The sequence below is a fragment of the Ischnura elegans genome, chromosome 5 (genome assembly GCF_921293095.1).
Source record: "Ischnura elegans chromosome 5, ioIscEleg1.1, whole genome shotgun sequence".
Taxonomy (NCBI): Eukaryota; Metazoa; Arthropoda; class Insecta; order Odonata; family Coenagrionidae; genus Ischnura; species Ischnura elegans.
This window is the reverse complement of record NC_060250.1, coordinates 90,875,679-90,902,192: the sequence shown is the minus strand read 5'-3', so window position 1 is coordinate 90,902,192 and position 26,514 is coordinate 90,875,679. Positions and strand designations below refer to the sequence as shown.

The following is a 26,514-nucleotide window of genomic DNA, read 5'->3' as shown; positions in this document are numbered from 1 at the left end:
GTCAACCTCATAAGTGTAATGATTTTAAACATCTTCAAAGCTCTGTGAATCGAAGTATAGTTTGAAAACTTTTAGCAAGGCTGCGAATAATATTTCAAACATTTCTTGAAATTTAATCAAGTAGCTGTTGATTTATATAGATAAAATATTTCCAGCCTAAATTTAAATATGTGAGAAAAAGTTGACATTTTCATGGAAATGCCCATAAATTATTGACTAATTTGAATGTAAATAATATTTTACAATCTTAAATATGTAACCTAAATTTTAATTTGAGTCAAGGGGCCCTCTACCACAATTTTTTTTCCATATGTTCAATACAAATCATCATATAGAGAACTAAAACAGAGGAAATTTCACATTTGTCCCCATGAACAGAACTTAAGTATTGTTGTGATATCATTTTCCATGAAAACTTTTAGTGCGATAAGTTAGGGAGACAGTCAAGAGCCAGAACGAAGAGTATATTTAAGTTATCATCTTCCTACGCAAAGATGGGCAAAGGTAATTAATCATTGCCCAATTTAAATCTTCTACTCAACACTTTTGCACAGCTGTGGGGAGGAAATAAGTGAACTAGAACAGGGACACAGTATCATGGGAAATACACTTGAGGACATATTAAAATTTCAGAATAAAAACAAGACAATAGCTATTCAGCAAAAAAGTAGGAATCTTAATAATTAAAATATGATAATTAATTTTAAGAGATATGACTACTAAATTTTGACATCAAATAGAATTTTGCCTTAAACTGAAAAAATGGCGAATGAAACAGTGATTACTCCATCATGGCAATTATTTTAACATGAAATTAGTTTACAACACATAGTTTGTTCGTATCACAAAAATTTGTCATCGTAAGAAAAGAGAAATATGTACTTAAAATAAGCTAACTTTTACAGATTGCACAAAGAGGATTCTTCAGAATATATACAATGAGATAATGAGAGGTATATTTTATATGATAGGTATCTTTACATTAATGTGTTGAGAAGCTTCCATTTAAAAATAAAAGTGCTTCAAATATCAGACATTTCTTCTATTTTCTCTTACTTTTTCTTCCTGATAGAAAGAAAATCAAAATTCCAGGTTGAAAATAATATCCATGAAATACTAAAATCATTAAAATTAGTAGCGAGGTTATGAAGTACATATAATGAAAGTAAAGGCACTTCAAAATGTAAAACTATGCAATATATAAATATTATTAAACTTTTATAATATGATTGCAAACCTGAACATAAAGAATGAGTCATCATAATTCAATCATAAAATTTATTATTTACATCTTATGTTATTTACATGCCTGAACCAAAAATAATTTTCATATTTACGATTCTGTAAACCATCATGGTCAATAAAATAATTACTTTTCCATTTTCTTCTTTCTAGCTGAAATTTCATAAATAGCTTCCACTATGCGCTGTTGCTCCTGCAGTTCTTTGCATGTTTCCTTGACTTTAGCCTCTTTTTCCAAAAGTAGCTGCTCATTCCTCTTGTTTACAAGCCGAAGAGAATTATTATCCTAAAATAAAAACATTAATTGCAATAAAATTTGTCCCAAAAATAGTATTTTAAAACCATTAACAGTAGGCCACCACAATTTTATACTTAAAAAATTATACAACAACAGGTTAATCTTTTTTCATTATTATTACATATTCTGTAGCATCACGCTCCATGTCTATACATTAAGACCAGCAAATTTACAACATTAATTATCCTCGCAATCAGTGGTGGATCCACGATAGGAACAAGGGGGGTGCTAAAAGAGGGGTAACCTCCCAGCAATAGTGGGTCCGAACAAAATTACCGTTCTACCCATAGTCCCTCCCTGGGTCCGCAACTGGATTGTAACATATCAAAAGTGGGTGAAATAGCCCACACGTTTAGAGCTAATTTGCCTTTCAATTCGTTAAACTAGGAAAGTACACCGGAAAATATTGCTAAATACTTTTGTACAAAGAGGCAAACTCCAAAATTTTGATTTTATCTCGTGTGTTTCGACCCAATGGGAATGATGTAATTGGTCCAACTCTGCTAATAAAAAGCAGTTGTACACACTCACAACTTCATTTGAGATAAAAATAAAGTGGCCATTCAAATTTATTAACCCTTTCGCTACTAATGACAAAAATATGTGGCAGGACGTTTTTTGACCTGGGTGACGAAAGCTGCAAATTTTTGTCGGAGATTTTTCTACACAGGTGAATGAATGCCGAAAATATACGTTTCCTTGTTCTCCCCCTTTATGACGGTTGCAGGTTTGCGAAGTCTTAGTTTCGGGATCTAACAAAGTGGGACTTAGGCCGTACCCTTGAAACCTGAGAGCAGGTACCTGGACCCCTCGTCTTATATTGCCCCTCTTTGAGGAAAGAGACTGCGGTTATTCAATTGTTCATTCAGTTTTCGAAACAAATATTTGTTCCTTTCTCAATAAATATAAACAAAGAATTAAATTCCTCGTCATTTGAGCAGCATTTATAATTTTTAAATGAAATTCTACGATGAATATTAACTTATATCTTGATTTCAGTGTGAACATCAACACGGAAATTGTTACTGCACTAACATTGGCGCTAGTGCTTCGTTCGAAATTTGATGGAATTCAATTCGAAGTTGCAATTTACGTGCAAGCAACAATTATCCATATAGCTAATTCAGATAAAAAAAGCATGATTGACTGCCTATGCCGCTGGTAAGGTTATAAACCCCGAAAGGAGGGACCCCACCCAGTGAGAAATGGGTGGTGGAACCCACGTGGAATCCACGTTGAGTGGTGGATATTTGGTGGGGGTGGATATTGAGTGGTTGGACCCACGTGGAATCCACGTTGATTTCAAGTGGATTTGTGGTGATTAGCATAAAATGGTAAACAGAATTTCTTATTTGTGGAACTTAACTCTCTGGTGTGACATTGCGTCATTTATCATCCTGAAACCACGCTAGTTATGTGAAAATGTATCGCACATTCTATTTTTATATAATTCGTGGAAAGGCAGCCATGAGAGCACATGAAAAATCGTAGACACATATATAGAAGGTTTAGATATAGAGTGGTTGAGGTTTTAATGGTTTTAGGACAGCACCTACTGCTGTTTTAATTTTTCCACCAAATTTCCACGTGGGTTCCACGTTGATTCCACGACCAAAAACACGTGGTATCCACGTTACATATCCACGTGGGTTCCACGTGGATTCCACCACCCATTTCTCACTGGGCAACTACCCTCGGAGTTCAAGATAATGCAGAGTCCCCACTAGGCAGGGTTGAAAAGCGTTGGTGCTGAGAGTGTGTGATTATCCAAAAGACCCTTCTTAATGAATGACCAGCAAAAATGCTCCGTACAGAGAGGACAGAACAATCTCTTGGGGCTCAGTCCATCAGTCATGCTAAGGTGACAACTCCACCATCTTGAAAGGGTTAATTACCTTTAACTTCCACTATATATAGCCTGAAAACGCTCTTTATGTTAATCTAAGATCTTTCAAAATGTACCACTTACTTCTAACTGTTCCTTGTTCACTTTCAGTAACCTCTCATTCTCTTTCATGCGCTCTTCTAACAGCTTATCTTTCTTCTGTATGCTTTCCTCAAGGTCCTTGAGCCTTTCATTGAGAGCTGCAAATAAGAAGGACCTACTTATTAGCCAGTAAAGGAAGCAAGAGGTCTAGAATCATTAAACATACATAGACGGGCTTATTATCACATGGATTGACTTCAAACATTTAATTTCATATTACAATACTACAAATGTTTCAACACTATTGGTAATGAAAAATGTGTAATTCATGTTGTCTGCTAATTTTATGACATGAAAAAGTTTTTTGCAGGTTTTTTTTAAGAATGGAACAGTTCCATTTCGTCATCGATGGCTCTTGTTAGGTTCCTGGAACCAGTTCCAAATCCTAGCTACAGTACTGGTTTTTAATTAATTTTTTCAATTTTATTTTTTAAGTATCATTAGATACTATTGGAGAAAGGACAAATACCTCTTTTTTCCTCGGAGGTACAAGTACCATAGCATTATCGCATAATCTAATTTTCCCTCAATAAGAAAATTTGTTTGATGATGCTTCCTTCCTCATGAATTAAATATTACAATCTAATACGTACCTACTGAATATTACAAGTTAAATTAAACTATTATGTAATCCTCTGCTTCTATTTGAAAGCCTCAAACATCAATTTTAAAGTAGACTTGAATATATGAAAATGATACGATTTGACTAGATCAAATAATCTCCCCCACTTGTACCTAATTATGGCCACTAACATGACAAAAAAAAACTAGGAAGTCTAGGAAAACATAGGCGTAGTCAACTTGTTTATTTCGCTATAATACATAATTGCTTAAATTGCCTCTTATTTATTTTTATAAAGATTGAATACTAATACAGTAGAATCCTGATTTAAGGTTTTTCAGGGGGGACAAAATTTAAAACACTAAATGCGGAAAAACACTAAATGAGGACCTGCCATTTTTTTTCAGGTTTTAGGGCCTGTAATGATTGGAATGGCTTTTTATGAATAAAAAATGTTATTTAAAGTAACTAAAAGGTGCTGAATGCAGCAAAAAATTCTTTAATGAAATGTTCTCTGCCCTATGAAGGTTGGATAATACTTTTCAGGAATCGGCTAAAAAAATGGGTAGTAAAAATAAGTGATGAGAGGATGACAATTGATTTAATGAAATATTTTAAGAAAATTCTAATAATCGTCTACTTAAAAGCATTCCCACACAGATTATTATTATGGACATTAGTGATTCCATTTTTATGCATATTTCAGTGGTCTCGATGAAATTTAAAATTTTTTCTGTAAAGTGACATGTAGGTGACTACAGCATTTCTAATATAATAAGAAAAGGTGTAAGTAGGTACTCGAAAAATCATGAGGAATGAGTGAAATAAAGGGACAGCAGAAGATCGCTCATCCCGAATTCTCAACTACCGAATATCTAGTAAAAGGGAGGTTTTCTGGAATTTTGCCAACTTAACGTTTTCTGTTGCCTCGGCAAAACAAGGGATTTATGAGCCTTTAAAAAGCCTCCTATGCGCACATTTTGGATTTCGAGGTCATCCAAAAAAGTATAATCTTATTTTAGTGTGCATACAAGTCGATGGTGATTCAACTCGATGATAACACCAGATTCGTTGTCATATATCCGCGGCCTTATGCAGGTCGAATGGAACCGGAAGAAGTTGCTTACGCGGCGCGCTGATCACCTTGACTCCGACTCGCCTTGCTTCTCGGCAGCTTTTAATAAAATTTGGTTGGACCTTGAATAACGATTAGCTAAACTCTGTTAAGTGAAAAGGTTTAATCTTCAACCGAACTGGATTTCATCCGAAAAATTGTCGTGCCTCTGGAGTTTGGCAATTTCGTCAGGGTTATGATGTCGAAGTCAACCACCAAGGGTTACCTGCCGGATTTTCGTATTTCTCCGTGCTCATCTATTCTACCGTGAGTATATGGTGATTTTTTTATCAGCATGAGCGATTTATTTAGAGTCGTGGACCGTGATAGTTCGTCAAAACTCCGATTGTCATTCTCTTTTGACATTAATTAGCACCAGATAAATATTTTTGAATCGACAGCGATATCAACCAGCCGCATGTCGATAAATTGGCTCCGGGATATCTAAATTACGATGTAAATTAATGTTGTTCCGTAGGGAAAGAATGCTCTCACTCACGGTCATGACAGGGGAAATACTTCCTCTGTTCTTTCGCCGTTCCTCCGTGGAAACTGACCTTGGAGTGGATTATAGAAAGAATCTACTAGTGAACTGCGCAATTGATATTGGGCCTCCTCTTTTGAAAAGAGAAAGTCGCCGACTGAAAAAATATTGGGCTAATAATCGACTGCCCGTAGGGAGTAGAGTTGAAAGGGGCATAAGCCATCAATTGAAAACATGACGAGAATACCATTATTGTAGCGGCCCTCGGAGGATAACTCGTGTCATCAGTCGTCACGTATCATCGAAGTCAAGTTCAAGAAGTGAAGGATAAGGTAGTTCGAGGTTATTAAGGGATGACTTTGCTCCATTAGATCGGATCTGATACAAAAAGTGCCTGGTGTTTGGATCAGAAGGGGAGCGAAACGTTACGAGAAGACAAATCACCCAACTTGCGAGTTGAAGGTCGCAGCGCTGCTCTCGCGGAAGAAAGCAGTTGAAGAAGCGTTCCCCGGTAGATTCTATCGACTCTTGGTAAAATTTCATGAGACTGTTCTTGTTGATGAGCATAAATTCGAAGATTTGGATGAACTGTCATGAAAAAACGTTAAATCGGGCAAAAAAATCTTGAGCGGGACAATTTTTTACGACCATAAATGCGGAAAAACGCAAAATGCGGAAACACTAAATACGGATTATTTTTACATTGTCCTAACAGGGAATGAATCGGGACCCAAAAAAATAAACGCTAAATGCGGAAAAACGTTAAATGCGAAGACGTTAAATCCGGATCCGACTGTATACACTTTATTATACATGTATAAATAGTTATCAGTGAATTTACTTACAAAAACGATTTACAGTACATATTTATCCATACATAGTTCTCTCCTAATTGTAGAGGATTCAACTTGGAAACTCTTAAGTCACATGCACTCAAAACTTCTCTAAATTACCTCCTTTTTCTCTTATAATTTAGGGCATAATAAACAGGGTGTGTTCAAAGGAATATGACATTACACCCATGTCTCGTATAGCGCAAGGGATGTGTTCCTTGGGGTCTTTGCGCTATACGAATTTGCGTTATACGAGAGCGTTTTAACATTGGGAAGATAGGGATGCGTTCCTGGGAGCACAGGTGTTGGGTAACTAATACTCTCTAAACCATATATATTCCCATAAATAGCCTTAAAATACCTTACAGGCATCCCCCGAGTTACGTAAGAGATGCGTTCCGGCAGACTCTGCGTAAGTCGAAATTTACGTAAGTCGAACCTTTGCGTTAGTGCTTCAGAGATTGCGATCGGCGCGGTGAAATAATCAGCGGAGAAATGCGCGGTAAATTCTCGGTGAAGTTTCATTCAATTCACTGCGATATTCATGAACTCTACCGCGTATTCTTACGTTATTAGATACAACATCGATAAACATTAATATAGTCTGAGAGTTGCATCTCGAGCATTGCCAATCAAAAATGCGTAATATTATTGCCAGAGTTGACCGATCGGGTGGATTCGGGAAAGTACGGCATCTCAACGCTACATTACTAAACTGAATACTTAAATTGATTCATTATGTTATACTGCGATCTAAGGGCCCAATGAATGCATCGTCTACCTACCTATAATCATTATATCTTCTGCCTTTTATATATTACGTTGATCGATGAATCTGGTGGTTTCACTGTCACAGTTAATACACGTAGGAGGAGTGTCTAGGATTACGAGCAAATAACACACAAAAATACAACAGTAAATTACTATATTCTTAGATGCATTCACACGTACATACACTCATTCTTTCACGCACGGAAACATACTTTCATTCTCTCATATCTCAATAAAATAACGTGAAAATATCGTCATTTGAATATTTACTTCGCTGAAAACATCGAAGAGCATTTCCAAAGCACGAAGCTAATTAAAAGTGAGCTTTTATTCAGCCAACTCCGTCATTAACGTGCAACAACGTTAGTGGTGAAAAGCTTTCAATGACGTAATATTCATTTACAGTTGCACACAATATGAGAGAACGAGAAAATGCAGCTTAATAAAATTATCCGCCAGAAACATGTAAATAATTACGCAATTAATATCGTGTGTCAACTTTTTCTAAACCTTTTCGCGGCGTACATTGCCAACACTCAAAATTTCAATTCCGTTACGTGGGTACTAATCAATTCGTTTCCTCAATAAAGATTTCAGCTTGAACTTCATTTTCTTTTAATTCCACAGATGGAAATGTCTAAACTTAAGGATACAATTTTTAAATAGTTGAAAGTCGGAGTTCGGGTGTGCATGCTGTATAACAAGTTGTATCATACCGGAATGAGCGCAACCACATCCAACTGCAAATTTTCACGTTGATTGCTGACTGGGGATTTTTAAGCGATTTTTATGCAGAAATTAATGAAAATTCCTTCGAGGAATGACAAAAATGGGCCACTTTGTTATTTTTAGCACGTAAAAAACTCGATAACTATTCGATATTTTTTCTACTATGGGTTGTACGAGCGATTATCTACTTATTCGCGCTCGCATTCGAAAATTAACGTAATCCTTTGAAATACGGTTATCGCTTACGTAAGTACGGATTTACGTAAGTCGAGACATACGTAAGTCGGGGGATGCCTGTATTTATATAAATTTTATTGTTGAAAGTATCTTGAAAGATAGTGGGCACGCATTCAAAGACTTTTATTGACGTTAAAAAAATTCGTACGAGCTTTTGAAATTCCCTCCTGTCGTGCAGGTAGACTAACATATGCTATCTCAGGGGTTCGTAATGCATTGCCGGCAGTTGACGATTTTTCAAACCAGTCTAAAAACAACTGTTGAGTCACCCAGGCCCTTTTGTCGCTCATCGAAATGACAGGCAAATGCTACTTTGAATGCCATTTCATAGCAAGCGGAGTTTATAAATGTAAAATTAATGTAATGTTTTTAAATAATTAATAAAGTAATGTTTTTAAATCAATTTAATTTGAAGTCCTCCGAAGCATTAGCAGCCACATGAAACAGTCTTTACATGCCTTGAAACCTGACCCAGGTTTTCCTTCCCCGAAAATGAATGAACGAGAATGCATTCTTTTCCAAAACAATATCGTCTCGTCAACAGTAAAAACTAGCTGAGGGGGAAAGGAACCACTTTCAATCACAGCTTAGAGTTCATCAGAAAATATTGCGGTGACTGCGCTATCAACACTTCCAGATTCACCTGATATCGCCGCACTGAAAATACCTGCTTGCCGTTTAAATTCTGGAACCAACCGGAGCTTTCACTAAATGTCTCGGAGCGATTACCACTCTCGTCTTTTTGTACTGATTCACTATGAACTTGCTGTATGTGTAGACCGCTTGGTTGAAGTTGATGCGGCTGAGGTCACTGATGTTTGAACTTCGTCTTTATTCAGAATAAGGCTTCGTGCGTTTAAACTTCCGCGCAATATCGCTTTGACGTTCTCCATTTTGAAACCAATTGACCTATATCAATTTCTCTTCTAGGTTTATGGTTTTTCTTGATAAATTCTTGATTTTTCTACCTGCATTCCTATTTTTTGCCACTTTCTCTTGGTTTTTACTCTGCATGGCTCTATCGAAATCACCTTCTACTGCTGAACTGTATTCCTGAGACGCAGAGGGACTACAACTGCAGGGAGGGAACGAAGCCATTATGTTTGAGACTCTATAGCGGACCCTTTTATGAGTGGATGCTATTCATTCGGAACTCGGGCACCACTCCATTTCTCCCCCGTAATACCGATGACCTTGAAGGCTTAAGCGTGGACCCTCTACCTGGAATTCAATCGCCCGAAAACCTATGACAGCAAAAATTACGTCTCAAACCGTATTGCTTAAAAAAACTCATTTCCACTAGCCCCATACTTAATTAATGATCTAAATTAACTGTTGTCATTCTGTTAAGGAGACGAGATAAATTACTTCGGTAGGCCGGCTATCTGGACCCAATGACAGAGAACATATTATTAGAGCCACACTATATCTCCAGGTCCGATAGAAGCGATAAATTAAGAGAGATGTTTTGTCGAACGGATTGATATGGGAATTCGTTTTTCCCCCGAACCATAAAGGACTTTAATAAACGCTAGTCCCAACCTCGCTAGAGCACTTCTTTTTTTTATAGTTGTAAACGGCTGGTGTCCTAACACCCCCTGCCACACGCCTTTTAGGCGGCTCGCGGGGTATTATGTAGATGTAGAAGAATGACGAGTAATACTTTTCGCCATTGCACAGCAATGGATTTCGATTAATATATCAACAAAAAAGAAGATTTGAGGCAAGCAATGATAGTAATATGCGTAAAATGATAGCAATTTCGTGTGTACTTAGCGCAAGTTCACGTTTTATCATGAGAGCGTTTAAGTTTTTGATTAGGCTACACTGCGTTGCGATGTTTCCCCAAGAAATGAATTTGCGCTATACGAGACATGGGTGTAAATAATTCAGTAGTACATAATTCCACAAATATTTTAGAGTGATGAATCTGAACACTGAAAAAGCCTCCAACATATGACGTCCCAATTACATTTTTATCTGGTTTGGTGTTAAACATTTTGATTCCATTATATTAAAGTTTTATCATGCTTGCATTTTATATTGGTTGTTTTGCATTGTTGTTACGCAAGCTGTAATGTTTGAAATAAATAAACAGGCATTCAGGCTGGGACGACAATAGAGTGCACAACGCATTGAATTTGTTGTTCTTATTTAACTCTTTTATTGTAATTAAGTCATTAGAAATCCCATATGAACCATTGGATTAGTGTTGATTTTTAATTCTCAAAAGTAACATTTCATTGTACTTATTAAAGCACAATTACTAACAGTTTACTATGAGGTGAGAAGAAAATTGCTGCCATTATAAAGTGAAAATTGGTTACACACACAATATAATAAAGAGCATTATCTACTAACCTGCCAATCTTTTTGAAAACTCTTCCTTCTCTTCTTCTTTCTCCTTTGCCATTGCCTCAAATTCTTTCCTAAGAGTTGCTTCTTTCCTTTGTGAGACTTCAATTTCCCTCATTTTGGCCCTCATTTCCTGGGAAGTATACAAAACATTAATAACTCACACCAACCAATGCAGCAAAAACAGAATTTTAGCTGGACAACTAAACACGATAGAAACAACATACAGTAAAACCTCTCATTTACAGACACTAGTGGTCCTCAAAATTGTGCCCGTAAGTCGGGGGTGACCTAAAGAAAACCATTTTTACACTTAATATTACCCCACAATTACTATAGCATAGGAATTGAAACTAGCTGAAATAAATCCATTTTACTGTATGCCTCCAAATATAGTCCCCCACCCCAATTTTGAGCCTTGAGTTTTGGGAAAAAACTTAAAAAATGGGTTTGAATATTGTTCCCTCCTTAACTTTTGTCACCGGCGTTTTTGGAAAAAAAGGGGTGACTATATTCAGACATAAACAGTAAAAAAAAAAGAAAAACTCAATTTTTTAGAAATAGGTTAGAAAACCAATGGCGAAGATGTCCATAAAGAGTAAAATTGTGCCTAAGAAGTGCCTGTGTCCGTAAGCAGGAGAGTACATTCACTAGAGGTTCTATCGTGATGCACATGCATATCCTTTTGCTGGCGAACTGAATACTGCCCATAAGACAGATGTGTCCTTGAACTGAGGTTTCTCTGTATTCATAAGGCAGGAAAAAACATTCTAGAAGGCATATCACTGAGTTTCTAGTCTCCCAGAAAGGACACCACCTCCGTGAAATGGGCAGTTCTGGCTGACAATTAATAGGAAGTGCATAACTTAACAGATAAGAGAAGATGATGTAGAAGGCAAAATAATGGAGGGGAAGTTTAATATCACCAGGAAAGTAATGCAATGGAGGAAAGCAGCAGATTAGGTTAAGAGACCACAAAGTAAGAGAAAATATAGTTTTAAAGTCTATGATGGAATAATAAATTAATTGGAAGGGAGTGGGCAATTGTGCAAAAAATGTTACCACTAACGCATTTTAATTTAGAACCTCAATTTTAGCAATAGGCAAAAACAAGCCAGTGTTTTCACATTTGTACGTTGCACATAAACATTCCCTGAAAGGATGAAAAACATTGAATTCATTGGACAGAAGAGAGGGTAATTGACACCAAACCAAAGAATCGTACGTCCAACGTGTAAAAATATTGCTTCAAACAATTAACCTAAGTCTTAAAAAGAGAAAATCAAAGCAAATGACAGCCATTCTTGAAAATTAAAAGCCTGTTTACAAGGTAAATAGAAACGTAAGACTTAATGTGTGAATGCATGAACGATTTTAGTGGACCAGAACAGAACATGTACGAATGCATGAATCGAATTAGAAAAGGTGCTATTTTCTGTTCATGAATTCGCACAAGTTGGATCATTATACTGTGGATTTTCATGTTCATACATACAGACATTAACTTATATGGGTTAATTTACCATGTAAACCACCCTTAGCAATTGCCCACATTTAATTCAGCAAAAAGACAACATGAATAGCTTTTGATCAACAGAATGGATACTTATACAATGAGAAGCAGCAGCATTGTGATAATTACATGGCATACAACATGGTTAAATAAAAGTTAAAAAAAATATAGATTAGAACCTGCATGTGCTGAGTATGTTTTTCCATTGCTTTCAGTTCTTCATTCTGTAGTTTGAGAGTCAACTGCTGTTTCTCAGCCTGGCAACCCTCCAAACACTGCTGTTTATAGTACATGAGCTGATGTAAGCGACTCAACTGTGTGATAAAAAAAAAATAATTATTCAAAGTTGAAAAATTGTGAAATTCATTAAACAAAGTTTGGTACAGTAAAACAGGGAAATCATCTTTAATGGGAGCATAATTTCAATATTCAAGGTGCCTTAAAACAAATTTGTACTCGATCATCTAATTGATCTTGCATTTGCCAGCCCTATGAAAAGATTATCTAAGAAAATTACTGAAAAATTCAAAAACTACGTTGGCATCATCAAAAGATTGTCATTTTTTCTTAATTATCCACATAGTTTTTGCCCTCTCTCATGACAAATAAATATAAATCATTCTACTCTAGTTACAAATATTTCCGGTACTTCATGCCGATTCACAAATAAGTCTGAACAAAAATAAGCTCTAAATCAAGACAAACAGAAATGAACCATATCAAAAGTCCTTCTTACCTCGACACTAGACTGAGCTAGCTTGTGCTGTAGCATACATGAGTGGGTGGTGGCTGAATCCAGACTGGCCTGCAAGGCCCTCTCCGCATGACTAATTCCAGCCAGTTTATATTCATACAACTCAATCAGGGCAGACATTGCAATGTCCTCAATCTACACCCATAGATAAAATAGGAGGAAATTTAAAGACAAATACATTAAAAAGATTTTACTTATATTGATAAATGATTTCCATCACAGCAGACTTAAAACTTGACATCTACATATATACATAACTGCAAAGATCATTGGCTACTACAAATAAAACAGAAAAAGACAAAAGAACAGAAGCAACTACATCAACGCTCTACCTTGTGACACATATATAACAATGGCCACATTTTGAAACAAAAATTTGATTTAACACGTACAGCAAAACCAGTGCTTTAATTCCTTAAAGATTTTTCAAGACAATATCTGTATTGAAATAGAAGCCACTGTAGTAAATTACATACTTTGTTATTATCCTTGGCCTTCTGCAGAGAGGCAATGAAAGAGTCAAGTCTGGATTCCTGCTCCCGTGTCAAGATAGGTAGACCTTCATTGAGTTTCTGAGAACAGCCTAATGGAAAGCCATTACTGCCATTCATTGAATTAAGGCAATTTGAATTCAAATTTTCTCCATTCAACATAACTTTCCCTCTGCACTTGTCTGAGGTCATTAGCAATGGCTCCATGCTGTTCATCGCCTTTGCCAACGAAGCCACACTAGAAATTGGAAGAAATGCAATTATGAAAAAAACCTGAAAGCATCCAAGTTAGCCAAACAAGACCATATAACCTTATCTTTCTGAATGTAGTCACCCCCTCTCCTAGTCCTAATTAATTAACGGGTTAATAATTTAGAAAGAGAAAATTGAATAAAACTTCATTAAATATTAGCAAAATATCGAATAAATTATGCAAAAAAACCATCCGTCTTTTTAAAAGTATAATAAAAAATACTCCGGGTTTAATGTGTTAATAAGAATCAATTTAAGAAAACAATAGATCATTTGTCCTGGAATACAGTCCCTGAATTACTTCTCTCTAAGAGATTGTGGGCAAAAACAGGGAGAATTATGTTCAGAGAAATATGAATAATACTCAACAAGTAACATTACATTTTAAGCAATGGACACTGGGAAAATAAGAAATATCCCCATGGATTTTATTACCACCTAACAAGAATTCCTGGACACCTTACATAAATGATGCACAATAGTAAGTACATACAGTTGCATAAATGCTTCACACTATAGGAGTAACACACAACCTCTGGATCCCAACCTCAAAGCAACTAGTTCTCGGATGGAATGGGGACACCAGATGGAACGAGAGCATGACACAGCAACCAAAGTAAAAATTCTCGATTATTCATCTCTTCCCATGGAATTTGGAATTTTGCCCAGGGAGGGAGGAGAGATGTTCCAGGGATTTTGAATCACCCTAAAGATTGTCTAACAGGCACACTTTCCAAGCAACTCCCCTGAAATACATTCCCCCTACAAAACTGACCCTAAAGTATTTTCTGGCTACGGCGGCACATATTCAATGATCTAAAAAGAGTGAGTAAAAACAGCATCTTATTTGAATAACCAAGGAAGAAGGCAATGTTTCAAATTATTTAAAACACGAATTAAACTACTGTAGCAGAAGACAACCGACACGACAGGACATCCAGTTCTAAGTAGTCCAGTCCAACTTATGAGGTTAATAGGAGTAACATCCAGTAGTTGGTTGATGATCAAGTTGTAGTATGATTTAACAGTGTTTTTGCAGCAAAATATATCTTTTTGATCACATTTTGGGATTACGAGTTTTACTTTAAGAAGTAACCTTCATTAAATATACAACAAATACTACCACAAAACATTCTTATAATACAATATCATCATTCATTACTTGCAACTGAAGCCAGCAGTTCTTCTTGGAATATAACATAGGTTGCTATACAGATATGCCACTAGTACATCATAACTGAGGACAGCATATTGGTTAACTACCTTTCTTCTGGGAAAGCAACAGTGCTCACCAAAGTGAGCACTCGCTCTCTCAACACCCAGTCACCAGCAAGAAGAGCCATGGCTAGCAGGGACAGAACTTGACTGTGAGACAGCAGACGTGAGCAGAGGGTCAACCATGGGGCAGACTGAAATGCCAGCATTGTCCCAAACCGTAGAGCCTCAGCATACAAGCCAACAACATCCATCTATAACAAGAGAAATAAGATATCTTCACAGGATTGTCAATAGGAAATCATGGTATGTAATACACTTTTTTATTTTAGCAAGGTTGAGATAATCTACAACTACATTAAAACTTTTCTTTTTCTTCAATAGTTACTTACTAAAAAAATCGAATCTCAACAATTGTCAATATAAAGTGTAAAAATATACATGACAATTACACTCATGAAGTTAATGAATTCATCCATAAAGAAAATATTATCCTTAATTTATTTAAATTAGCATAAAATACATAATTGAGTGATCCTTCTCCATCAAAATAAGAAAATTGTTGCAACAGAGGTGTGACATACCTGAAAGAGATCATCAGCCATGAATGACTCTGACCCTAAAATAGGGTCAAAAATGGAGGCATATACTTCTTTTTTAATTTTATCTTCCATTTGTTCACGAACATCCGTTGCCTTAGCCAACTGTAAAGGTATGCTAAGGAACTGTGATTTTACACATGTATATCATTAATAATGTATATAAAACAATTAATATGTATTTCTTAAAACACCAAAGATGAAAAAACTGTACCATAGAAAATAGCCTTGTAAAATAAATGAAATCCGGCATTTTAATTGACCCAACTTCTCAATATAAATCTTTAATCTTCCAAGGACTACACAGATACCTGGTGGCTTATTTACCTAGTATCTAAGGTTACTTCCAAGCCAAAGGCCACAAAAAATTTATTATCCATTGCGGATGACAGGAAAGAATTTGAACTCCAATCACAGAACCATCAAAATGCAAAAAATGAATGGGTATCTGAACTGAGCTATACAAAGGCAAAATTCAGAGATTGAGAAGAAATAATTTCAACACTATAATCCCATTTCCATTGCTATGAACAAAACTGCTTACTCTTGTTATATGGATAGCAACATGTTATAATTGGTCAAGGAAATGGAGTACAAATTTCTGTTTACTTTTCAGCTGGCAGGAATTTTTAAACTGCTAACTTAAAATTCATCTAATAGTTGTGCTAATTTGGAACATCTTTGGGAAAAAGAGAAATGGCAAACTCAAAAAAAATAGATTGATGAGCAGTTAAAAAGTAAATCTGAATGGATTAGTGTCTTAGGGGAAATCAAAACCAACTCTGTGCATCAATGAATAACTCAACCCATTCCATAACACAAAATATCAGGAAGCGTAAATACTAGGTCTGAATTAGAAGCATATATGACTAAGAAGGAGACATCACCAAAGTGATGTTCGGGATCTGGATACGGATTTTATTTTCTGAAACTATATAGGTAAGGTAGAAAAAGTGTCACGGCTTTCTTCCACATGGACGCACGCTCGAGAGATATTCACATGTAAAGATTTCACGCACCATGGGTAAGGCACAATTCGGAGTTCTATTTAAATTCCATAAGTTAATATGAAGATTGAACAATTGCGAAGAAACTAAATAAAACAAATGGGGATGAGTTGTAACAGTGATTCCAAAAATTATAAGAGGGAAAAAAAATATTGCCGTCACTGGGACTCGAACCCGGGACTCACACGAGAAGAGTCACAGGACTAGCACCCAAGACCGCACGATGAGATGAAGCGATTACTCAAGTGAAGTCATGGTGCACGAAATCTTTACAGGCAAATATCTATCGAACCTCAGCCTGCGTGGAAGAAAGCCGTGACACTTTTTCTACCTTACCAATATAGTTTCAGAAAATAACATCTGCATCCAGATCCCGAACATCACTTTGGCGATGTCTCCTTGCAAGTGATTAATTAACCAAGACGCAATGACTATCATCAATTTTGAACAGAAACCCTGGGATAGAAAAGGATATGATATAAAAGCTGGAACAGGGACTTGAGCCGTTCTCTTGTCTCTCCCTTACATGGAAACTTTTGGGAAACTTCTTGAGCAATTACTTCCAGCATTGTTAAGAGATCAGGTAGTGCTTGAGTCACCAAGTGCTTCACTGATGTGCCTGATGTAGATTTCTCAGCTGACTCTTCATGATCATTGGACACTTTAAGCTTGGTTTTGTAAAGTGACTGCCTCCTGTTGATACCTGAAATCAGAGTAATAAAAAAAACAAATTTTAGACACCAACATGAGAGTATACAACAAAAAAGGCAAAAGGGAAATACGTACGGGTCATTCCACTCTAACAAACAATTAAAACGTAAGGTCTCAGATTTTGATTGAAATATCTGTATGGATGAGTTCACCTCAGCGTAAACACTCTAAAAATGCAGGAAAGAATTTTATTGTAATTTTTGCATATTTTAATTTTTTTGATATTTTGCTAAAAAAAAAGTTATTGAAAACTAATTTTCCTATTCCCAATCAGAGTAGCATCATGATTTTTGGCCCACAGATCAGCAGTTCTTCCCCTTACCAAGAAATGACTTACCCTTGCTTGGGCCATTGCACAAAGACATCCTCTTCTTCTTGGCAGAATCATCACCACTCCCACCGCTGTCTTCCTGCACTTCCATTTCATTTTCCTGAACGTCAAGTGGCTCCTGCTCATACTCAAAATCAACATCCTCATCAATGGACGACATTAGCATGCAGAGGAGATTGAGGGCATGGTACGATGCCTCCCCATTGCCCTTGATCCAGCCAATGGCAAGGGACACTAAGGAAGGGTAAAGGCTCCTGATCCCCTCTACACGCAGCTCAACCAGAGAGCAAAGGAAGCTCATCAAGAAACAAGCTTCCTCTGAGGAACAACCTTCTGAGACAACAGCCAACAATGACTCAACACCCTGAAAACATAATAATATCTAATAATCATATCATCATAAATACCGTATATGTCTGAATATAGTCCCCCCTTTTTTCCAAAAATGCCCATGGCAAAAGTAAAGGGGGGACTATATTCAAACGTATTTTTATTACTTTTCCCGAAACTGAAGCCTCAAAATTAGGGGGGGGGGACTATATTCAGAGGGGGACTACATTTGGAGAAATACGGTAAGTATTTGCATTTCTCAATAAAAACTAATGAGGCTACAATAGAAAGTGAAGCTTGCAGAAAGTTGTTGAAATTTTTGAAACCAAACTCATACATTAATTGCCACATATTGAATGTGTTGAAAAAAATGGAATAGGTAATGTTGAAAAAAAATCAAACTCAGCAACCATACTGAAAGATGATTTTCAAAATTAACACAAAGCAATCAGCTCAGTAAAAATGATGAGGGGTTAATATTATGAAGAACTTTAAACCCCTAGCGTGTCCATATGGGCACAGTGAAAAACCTCTAATTGGTGCCTGGCATGCGTCTACAAACACGCTCATTTAAAGGGCATTTAAGGGCAAATTAGAATTAAATCTAGCAGTGAAGCACAACTAGTGAGACTTTAAATCTGGCTGTTAAAGGTTAACACATAAATCTGGCTGTTAAAGGTTAACACAATATCCAGCTAGCTCCAAAGTAAGTAATGTTTCCTTGCCTCTTTGTAACCATTGTAACTTAGAAGAGCTTCTCTTGGCCTTGAAGTTCCACCACCACGGACATCAGCAAAAAAATCAACAACATGTTGGAGGAGATAAGGATTTCGGTGTACCAATGCCTCTTTCATGGACATGAAAGTCAGATGCACAAATGATTGCATGGATCCACTTGGGATTCCACCAGACACCTCTTCAAGAATAACCAGCATCTTTGAAACTTGTATCTAAAACAAAAAATTAAAGTATCAATAATGAATATCAGCTGTCTAAAAAATACTTTAATTGCCATTTTACACTATAATCATAAATAACAGCACCAGGATAAAGACATTTTTTCTAAAGATTAAAACAGAGTGGGACTCAATGCAAGGACATAAGTCCTCTTACAGTACCTTATACTCTAGCAATGCACACATTGAGCATAACCATCAGCAGAGACAGATCCAGAGAGGGGCTTGGGTTTCTAATCTATATTAGACAAAAATGTTATTTTTATTTAGTACTACTGCTAGGTCACCCTCCAGGCTCCTCACCTAGCATACCCCCACACTTGTCCCTATCCTGGATCCGCTACTGATTATCAGTAATCACTATTTTTGATCACATAACAAGTTCAACAACATCATCTTCAGAACTACTGTTGAACAAACAATAAAAGAGAGTACAATTATAGAATAAGGGGTGCACATGTGAAGTGTTCCCCCATATAAAAACCCTGACTAGGACCATCTCATGAGTACTTGTTTGGCAGTGCTGTTTTTGTGAAGGAAAAAATATTTGTGGGTTATGTGGCATCATAGGCGACAAAACTCTTTTTGCTTTTCAATTGTTTGCTTCTCTTGTTTTTATCACAATTATCATCCAAATTCCTGTAAAGGGGCGAAGTAATAAATAAATAATGAAAAATTGGAGAAGGCAGTGCTAATTTCAGATTATTCAATTTTATACATTTGTGCCTTATATTATGGAGGTATTTCTTCCAATTCATGGTCCTTTATGCAACAGAGATTTCGCGGGCAAGGTCTAATGAAAGCAAGAGAAAACCGAATAATATCGTGCTGTGGGAAAAAGGAAAGGAAGTGGAGGATAATGGGAGTCTGGGTAGGCCATGGAAAAAGAAAAGGGAAGGGACGAGCCGACAAGCCAAAGTACGATCATATGGGCATTGACCTCAACAGGTGAGGGCCTTGAACCAGTTTTAAGTTGGCCGAGTAGTATATTCCAGTTAATTAAAAATTCATATGTATCGACAATTCGTTCCCCAGCTTATACAGCTTGTTTGAAAGCTCTTGGCACCTAAATACGTGGAAATAAGGACTCTGACAATGAGAGGATGGTAAGTTTGTGGGAGGAAAGCATACCTCACCCATCGGTCGGTTAGGGCAAGAGGAATAGGGAATAATGGTCGGCAAGGTGCCCAAAAATGGCTTCATGGAGACTTAAAATTCCAACAAAAAATATAGACGGTACTTCAACCTACTATCCAGGTTACTACGTGTTAAAAGAACTTCGTTCTAATCGTCTAGCCCTTCGTTAGGAAAGAATAATTCGAAGCAAGGGTTAGCTAGCAACATAAATGGCAGTTTAGGGCTTGTTCTCAAAAAGCAGTCAAGTAAAAAAAATCTAAAATGTCCTAAATGGACAAATCTGAAGAAGATGGAACAGATTAAAAAAAAAATGAGGAGGTGGCAGACTGGAAAAAATTTACTCTCTCCGAGTCTCGAGTCTCGCTGGTCTTTCTCAAAAGAAACGCGGGACGTTACCACTCGGCCAAATCGGCCTTAAACAATGAGAGAAATTTTTAAAATTAAATTCAAGGTGACCATATTTTTCAAGGCTTTTTTCTCTCAAACCCGGGCATATATGGACAAAACCCTTCAATAGTATTCCTATCTAAGTGTCTGCTTTAAAAAAAATGGTTTCATCTTCTTTCTAGACATAAGTTAGGCAGTCTCCTTGTTAGTAATATACATTAGAAAATTTTATGCATAAAATTATATATACTTTTCCTTAATGTAAGAATAATCTGGACAAAAAACTAGAAAACAAACCTGTAAGTTAGCATCTACAGATGTCATTCCTTCATTCAAGCGAAGAAGAGTCCGAATGAATTCACGGCCATCTATTGTCCGCAGTAAGCAATACACAGCAGGAAGATTTCGATGACAAAGGTTGACAAGGACAGCCAAGGCTACAGCAGGTTGCTCACCAACTTGATCTTCAGTTTTTACTTCATCATCCCTTAAAATATTCATAACCACAAGCAAAAAAGAACAAACATGATTACTTATCCATACAACTAAAAGTACAAATAATATATTGCGTAAACTGTTGAAATTATTTTAAGGGTATCCAAGTGCATGAAATCATGTAATGCTATGAAAGTTCTGCATTTTTCATTGGTTAGAATAGAATTAGAATGTCGATCATGGGGCTGGGTACCATATTCCAAAAAATATACATCAAAGAGATGGAAAAAATTCAAAATAAATACTTAAAACACTTGTACGTATTATGTTTGTTTCCATGCCAACCGATTACAAGGTAATCATACACTGTGAAAGGCCCTATTGTATATGTTTGATTGTAAAAGTTAAGACTTGCTAAAGACTTCCACAAACCTATTTGACAGCTTAAATATTGGTGAATATCAGTTTTGTTAGGAGAATATAAATGTGAATTTCAAATTTCATTTGAGACCTAAGTCTTTGCTTCACATGCCTGACTTTACTATTTACAGCACAAGCATGCCTCAAATTAAACATTAAATAGCGTATGTGAGAAATTAAAAAACATTATATGGAACTTGATCTGCTGCAAGAGAGAAATAAATTTTTCACAATCCTATTTGACATTATGGATGGATTATCGTTGAAGGACAAGTGGAAGGGAAAAAGGGCAAGGGACGGCCCCAAATGAGTTATATCGGACAGGTTATAAAGGATGTAAAAGAGAATAAATATGTAGCTATGAAGAGATTAGCGGATAGGAGAGAGAAATGGAGAGCTGCGTCAAACCAATCTTAGGATTGTTGACTAATGATGATGATGATGATGGATGGATTATGACTGAATGCAATTTAACTGACACATAATACAGATTGTGACTGTGAATAATGCATACAATTTATGGGCCAATGATGGACTCGTCTTCACATGAAATAAGTTGACTGATTTAACCTTTTTAATTTTAATGTTTGCAAAATTTAAGGGCAAAATCAATACATATTATACCTATAACTCTAGTATTCAGCAAAAACAGGAGGTTAAAACAAAATCAAACAAGGAAAATGAAACTTGGAAGAGGAGAAAGAGTTTTGTCGCCTAGGATACCACATAACCCACAATGGACGAAGCAAGAAAGTAATACATAATTCATAAAAAAACCAAAGGTGATGAGGGCTTTCTAGAAAAAGAAGAACACAAGTATAAAAAGTAAAGAATTATCCACATGCTACTCATGGGGTATGTTTCTCTATCCACATCCACATGCTACTCATGGAGCAAGGATTGGATGTTGACAGCTGCAGAGAAGCAAAGAGAGGAAGCGCTTCATATATGGTGATACTAAAGAATAATAAACATAAAATGGAACAACCAAATAAGCAATGAGAAAATGTGAAGAGGAGTCAGAGAAAGGGAAGTCTTGTATTAACCCTAACGAGAAGATGGGATATTTAATATTTTTATTTAATTTTAATAAAGACGTACAAATACAGCAAGACTGCCAATTTAATGTGCACTTATTATAAAAAATATTAAATAATAATTATTTATTACAAATTTAAATAGAATAAAAGAAAACAATAAACATTTATCCGGCTATCTTGTCATTAATGCCATAAATATGTTGAAGTGAGGTGAGTGAAATTTTTAAGTGTCAGAACAAACGGATCAATATCACGGGGAAGAGAATTTATCAGAAAAGGAAGTCCATGGAAAAGTGAGCGCTTAATTACAGACAGCCAGGGTGTAGGAATGTGGAGTAAAGAGGTAGATCGGGTGTGGTGGGAAGGTACTCTAATGTTGAGGAAGGAAACAATGTCAGGACTGTCGAAGTGGGAGTTAAGGGTATTACAAATGAATTTGATGTCTGATTGAAGTCGGAGAAGGGAGAGACTAGGGACAGATAAAGAGGATAAAGCTGCACTAGTAGCAGATGACTATCCAGACTGGTTCTTTAGAGGGGTACAATGGACGAGGGCAAGGATCCAAGTACCAGAACTTATACACCCCCTCATCCTCAGAAGGGGAGTGGAGAGGAACGAACAAAAGGAGGGGATCTGTGACTTGTCCACGCATTGGTAATCCCAGACGATGTAAAACTCCTATCCTCTCATGTAGAAACTAGGTCCCTGTGACGTCACGTGGAGTGACATCGCATGGGCACCAATCTGGCCTTTTTTAAATGAGGATAAAATTGACCATTGCCATTCGTCTAAACTGGGATTTCTCAAACCAAATAATTTGTATATTATGAAAACCCTTATGGTGGGTAACGAATAGCAATCAATGCATTTCGTTTTCTTTGATGAAGGAAACTACCCTATTTTAATATTTTCTGACCGATTTCGACGTGTTCTACGTCATTATCAAGCTAGACTGTCTAGCTTGAAATTGACGTAGAACACATCAAAACCAGTCGCAACATTTATTAAAATTGTGTGGGAAGTACAAAGAGATTTTATTTAATTTATCATGTATAATTTCCACAAAGTTAATTCACCAACCATCAACTTCAATAGAAACCATAATTTGATGAATCTATGGAAGGGGCAGATTTTTCTATGGAGAAGGAAAATCTTTCAATTCTTCCCGAGAAATAAGATCGGATAACTACGTTGACCACATCATGAGGCATGATAGCCTAATGAAAACAGACGTAGAAAGACAGGAGTACTGGAAGAAGGACAAGGGATCCATTACACATTTTCAGACTAGGTTGAAGTAAAAAATCCAAGAAAAATTTAAAAAAATAAGCCACACCCTAGAGAGAAGCCAACACAACAACCCCACCCCTAAATCCACTCGTTGGCCAATCTTCTCCACATGTAGTCTCAAGATGCATTAGGCACACATTAAAAAATATTTGCTAAACTATGCTATCTACTCTATTGTGTTGATATGCTGAATATCAAGGCAAAAACACAAAAAAGGAGGACAAAGTGTCCAAGAAATGGGAGAATGACATAACCCAGGTTAGTAATAAAACATGAAGAGATTTCGACAGAATGTGAGAACAAGTTTATGAAAGAAATAAAGGTAATCCAGCGCAGAAACAATAAAAAGGATACAAAAATATGTTCAAGAAGAGTGAAGAGAAAAAGGGTTTTACTATGGGGATGACACAAGGAAAAAAGTAGGCAGAAATAAAATAGAGATTAAGTCTGCAGCAATGAATAGATATTAATTTTGAAACACCAACCATCTCAAATCACGATATCGAAAGGCAACACTATACACATAGTCAAGACTTGGAGAACATTGACACAGAGCAATATCAAAACACATGTTCAGCAGTGTATTTCAATGATAAGAGGTCCTCAGATTCAGAAATACTAAAGAGTAAGTTACACAATTAAAAGAGAACAATCTTTACCTAAAGCAACAGCATAGCACAAAAGTAATTCTTTCGTGCTACGAGTAGCCATGCAAAATGCATGTCAAGATACTTACTTGCAATTGGAGACATTATTCAAAGTTCCACTAACAATGTCCAAGAGGACTCGAATAAGTCCTGGAAGATAAGACTCTTGCCACAGGAGACGGATACCATAAGTAAGTTCTCGAAGCAAGCACAATAATTTATAGTCCCGTTTAACATCGTTATCATTTTCTATCCGATTTTCTGGTTTGGTAGATTTAGACGTTAAGGCCATGAAGTGCCTAGCAACTGGCCAAGAGAATCTAAACGTGTTTATTATTTCTGGACGAGCAGATCTATTCCGGATTGCATTGGCTAAGACATCAGCTGCTGCGAAGGCCAGAAGGGAGTTTGTCTCCTCAGATGACAGAAGTTCATGCAGAGCAACATAAAATTCTGGTCCCGCGCCGTTGGCAGATGGGTCGAAAATAGTTTCATCGGTGATTTCAGCCAACAACTGTACATTTTAAAGAAAAATAAAACTATGTCTGAATACTTAGATACTTTTCCACTGACTCGAATCCTATAGAATAACAGCATTCATCTCATATGTAATGAAATGTCAATTTCGATCACAATACTCGAAGAGCAAAATTGATTTAATGAACTTCAAAAAGAAAATTAATCACAAAATTAGAGGCACAAAAATCATCTTCTGTACGCCAGCCATAAAAGCATTAAGGTACTTTAGAACTGCACACCAAAACAATTTACATCGACCCACATAAATAAACAAAGTTACTTACTTTTAGCTTGCGTTCTATGACAACAGCTGTTTTCTCACTCCGATTAGCGAAATGCTGCTTCGCAGCGTTAATAAAGATGTGGATATCGACATTTTTTGGCATCTTCTATCACATTAACAAAAAAACAACCGAAAATTACTTCCAGAGTAATGCAATCTATGAGTGATTCAAAAATATACTTGCAGTGCACATAAACAACGTTCAAATTTTGAATTAATATCACACTGAAAGAGGCAGCACGAATATGTATATGGCAAATTAAGTTTTCTCGCTATTTCACCGGCTATACCAAGTTTTATGGATGGAGTCACTGTTGTCATTCATTAAAAACAACCCTACAACTGTGTTGAACAGTGATGAAACTGTTTTTATCCTGTGAGCGCGGGAAAAACTTTTTATCAACGAAATATCTTTTCGAAATAATCAAGTTCAGCGACAACAGCGCTACTGTGGATTATGACGAAGGTGAAAACAAATGAATCGCATAAAAACAAAATATATTAAATTTTTAAAATTGTAAATATGTTTTAATTAGAATTTATTTTTTCATTGTTGACCAATAAAAACCTATTTCCAATAATTCAATCATTATTAATCGAACGAATAAATTCCTTTATGCATGAAGCCGCGGGAAATATAAATAATCTAAAATAAAATCTTGTTCTTCCCCGGCATATGATGCTGCTGAAGTCGGGTTTTTCACCGGGTGAATTCAATGTAGGTCGAAGCTTCGATGACTTCCTGAAGACAAAGGCAGAGGCAGCCATCGAAACGTCGGCCTAAATGAACTCATCCAGCTGAAAACCCAAGAAGGCTTCAACAGCATTAGTCATCTCTGCTGATGCGTTGCAGTCAGGCCCGCGCTGGGCCGCCGGGACGTATCCCGTTGCCCCCATGGCCATCTTTAGGCCATGGGGCCAAAGGTGGCCATGGGGGGCAACGGGATGCGCCCTCAAGCATGGATATCTTTGGCTCCCTCCAGTTCCAAAACTGACAAATTTTACAGTCAGAATACCAGCATTGAGCAGTTAACTTGTTTTCAATGGTGTGTCATTTAACAGCATAATTAAAACTGCCTTGAGCAGACACAACAATGATTTAAACAAATACTTAATTCTGGATCATTCCCGTGGTCCTCCCCCTGCATGGTACGGACGCCCTCTGGTTATGGCCGTCCACCACCAAAGGCGCCCAACACGGGCCTGGGTACAGTGTGACTACCAGTGTTACCACAATAAAGGTGGTACCACCTTTATTCTCTTCTTGAATTTCTAAAATTTACCATATTGAACCACATTTGCATTTGCTCGCTAATATGGTTTTTCTTTTTTTTCATGGTTTGGCTTTGTGATTAAAAGTATCTCAAGGTTTAAATGGACACATTTTAATTTATCCAAAATGAGAGCAATATAATACATAACAATATAATTTTTTTAATAACATGAAATATTCACAATTTATATTATTTCAATAAAATCTCTAAATCAGAGCAAATAGCAAAAGTCACTGAAACGATATCTCAGTTTACTCCTGCATTACTGGGTAAGAGCTTTAGCTGCAGCATGAAAAAGAATATCATTTTGT

At 36.5% G+C, this 26,514-nt stretch overlaps 1 protein-coding gene across 2 annotated transcripts; it reads right to left on the bottom strand.

The window, feature by feature from the left end:
• Positions 1-263: 263 nt before the first annotated feature.
• LOC124159250 lies at positions 264-25,356 on the bottom strand. Of its 2 annotated transcripts, XM_046534929.1 has the most exons (16): positions 25,220-25,356; positions 24,931-25,035; positions 24,217-24,641; positions 20,593-20,782; positions 18,541-18,765; positions 17,492-17,849; positions 16,919-17,146; positions 15,422-15,543; positions 14,886-15,091; positions 13,356-13,608; positions 12,862-13,014; positions 12,305-12,439; positions 10,619-10,745; positions 3,510-3,625; positions 1,374-1,528; positions 264-1,065 (listed from the first exon to the last, which is right to left on the bottom strand). In XM_046534929.1, exons 2-16 carry the CDS (start codon positions 25,030-25,032, stop codon positions 1,053-1,055), a joined length of 2,808 nt encoding a protein of 935 aa, XP_046390885.1. In that variant the 5' UTR covers positions 25,033-25,035; positions 25,220-25,356; the 3' UTR covers positions 264-1,052. The 2 variants fall into 2 exon arrangements, with proteins under 2 accessions (XP_046390885.1, XP_046390886.1); XM_046534930.1 differs by lacking the exon at positions 264-1,065 and having other exon boundaries at positions 1,264-1,528; positions 24,931-25,356.
• Between the last annotated feature and the right edge of the window lie 1,158 nt (positions 25,357-26,514).

Excerpts from the sequence above, each read along its gene's own strand:
- LOC124159250 (XM_046534929.1), bottom strand. The coding sequence starts at position 25,032 with ATGCCAAAAAATGTCGATATCCACATCTTTATTAACGCTGCGAAGCAG. Across the intron at positions 15,544-16,918 it reads CCTGTTCCAGCTTTTATATC|AGTTGGCTAAGGCAACGGAT; the intron begins ATATCCTTTTCT and ends GCATACCTTTAC. Across the intron at positions 15,092-15,421 it reads TGGCTGATGATCTCTTTCAG|ATGGATGTTGTTGGCTTGTA; the intron begins GTATGTCACACC and ends CTCTTGTTATAG.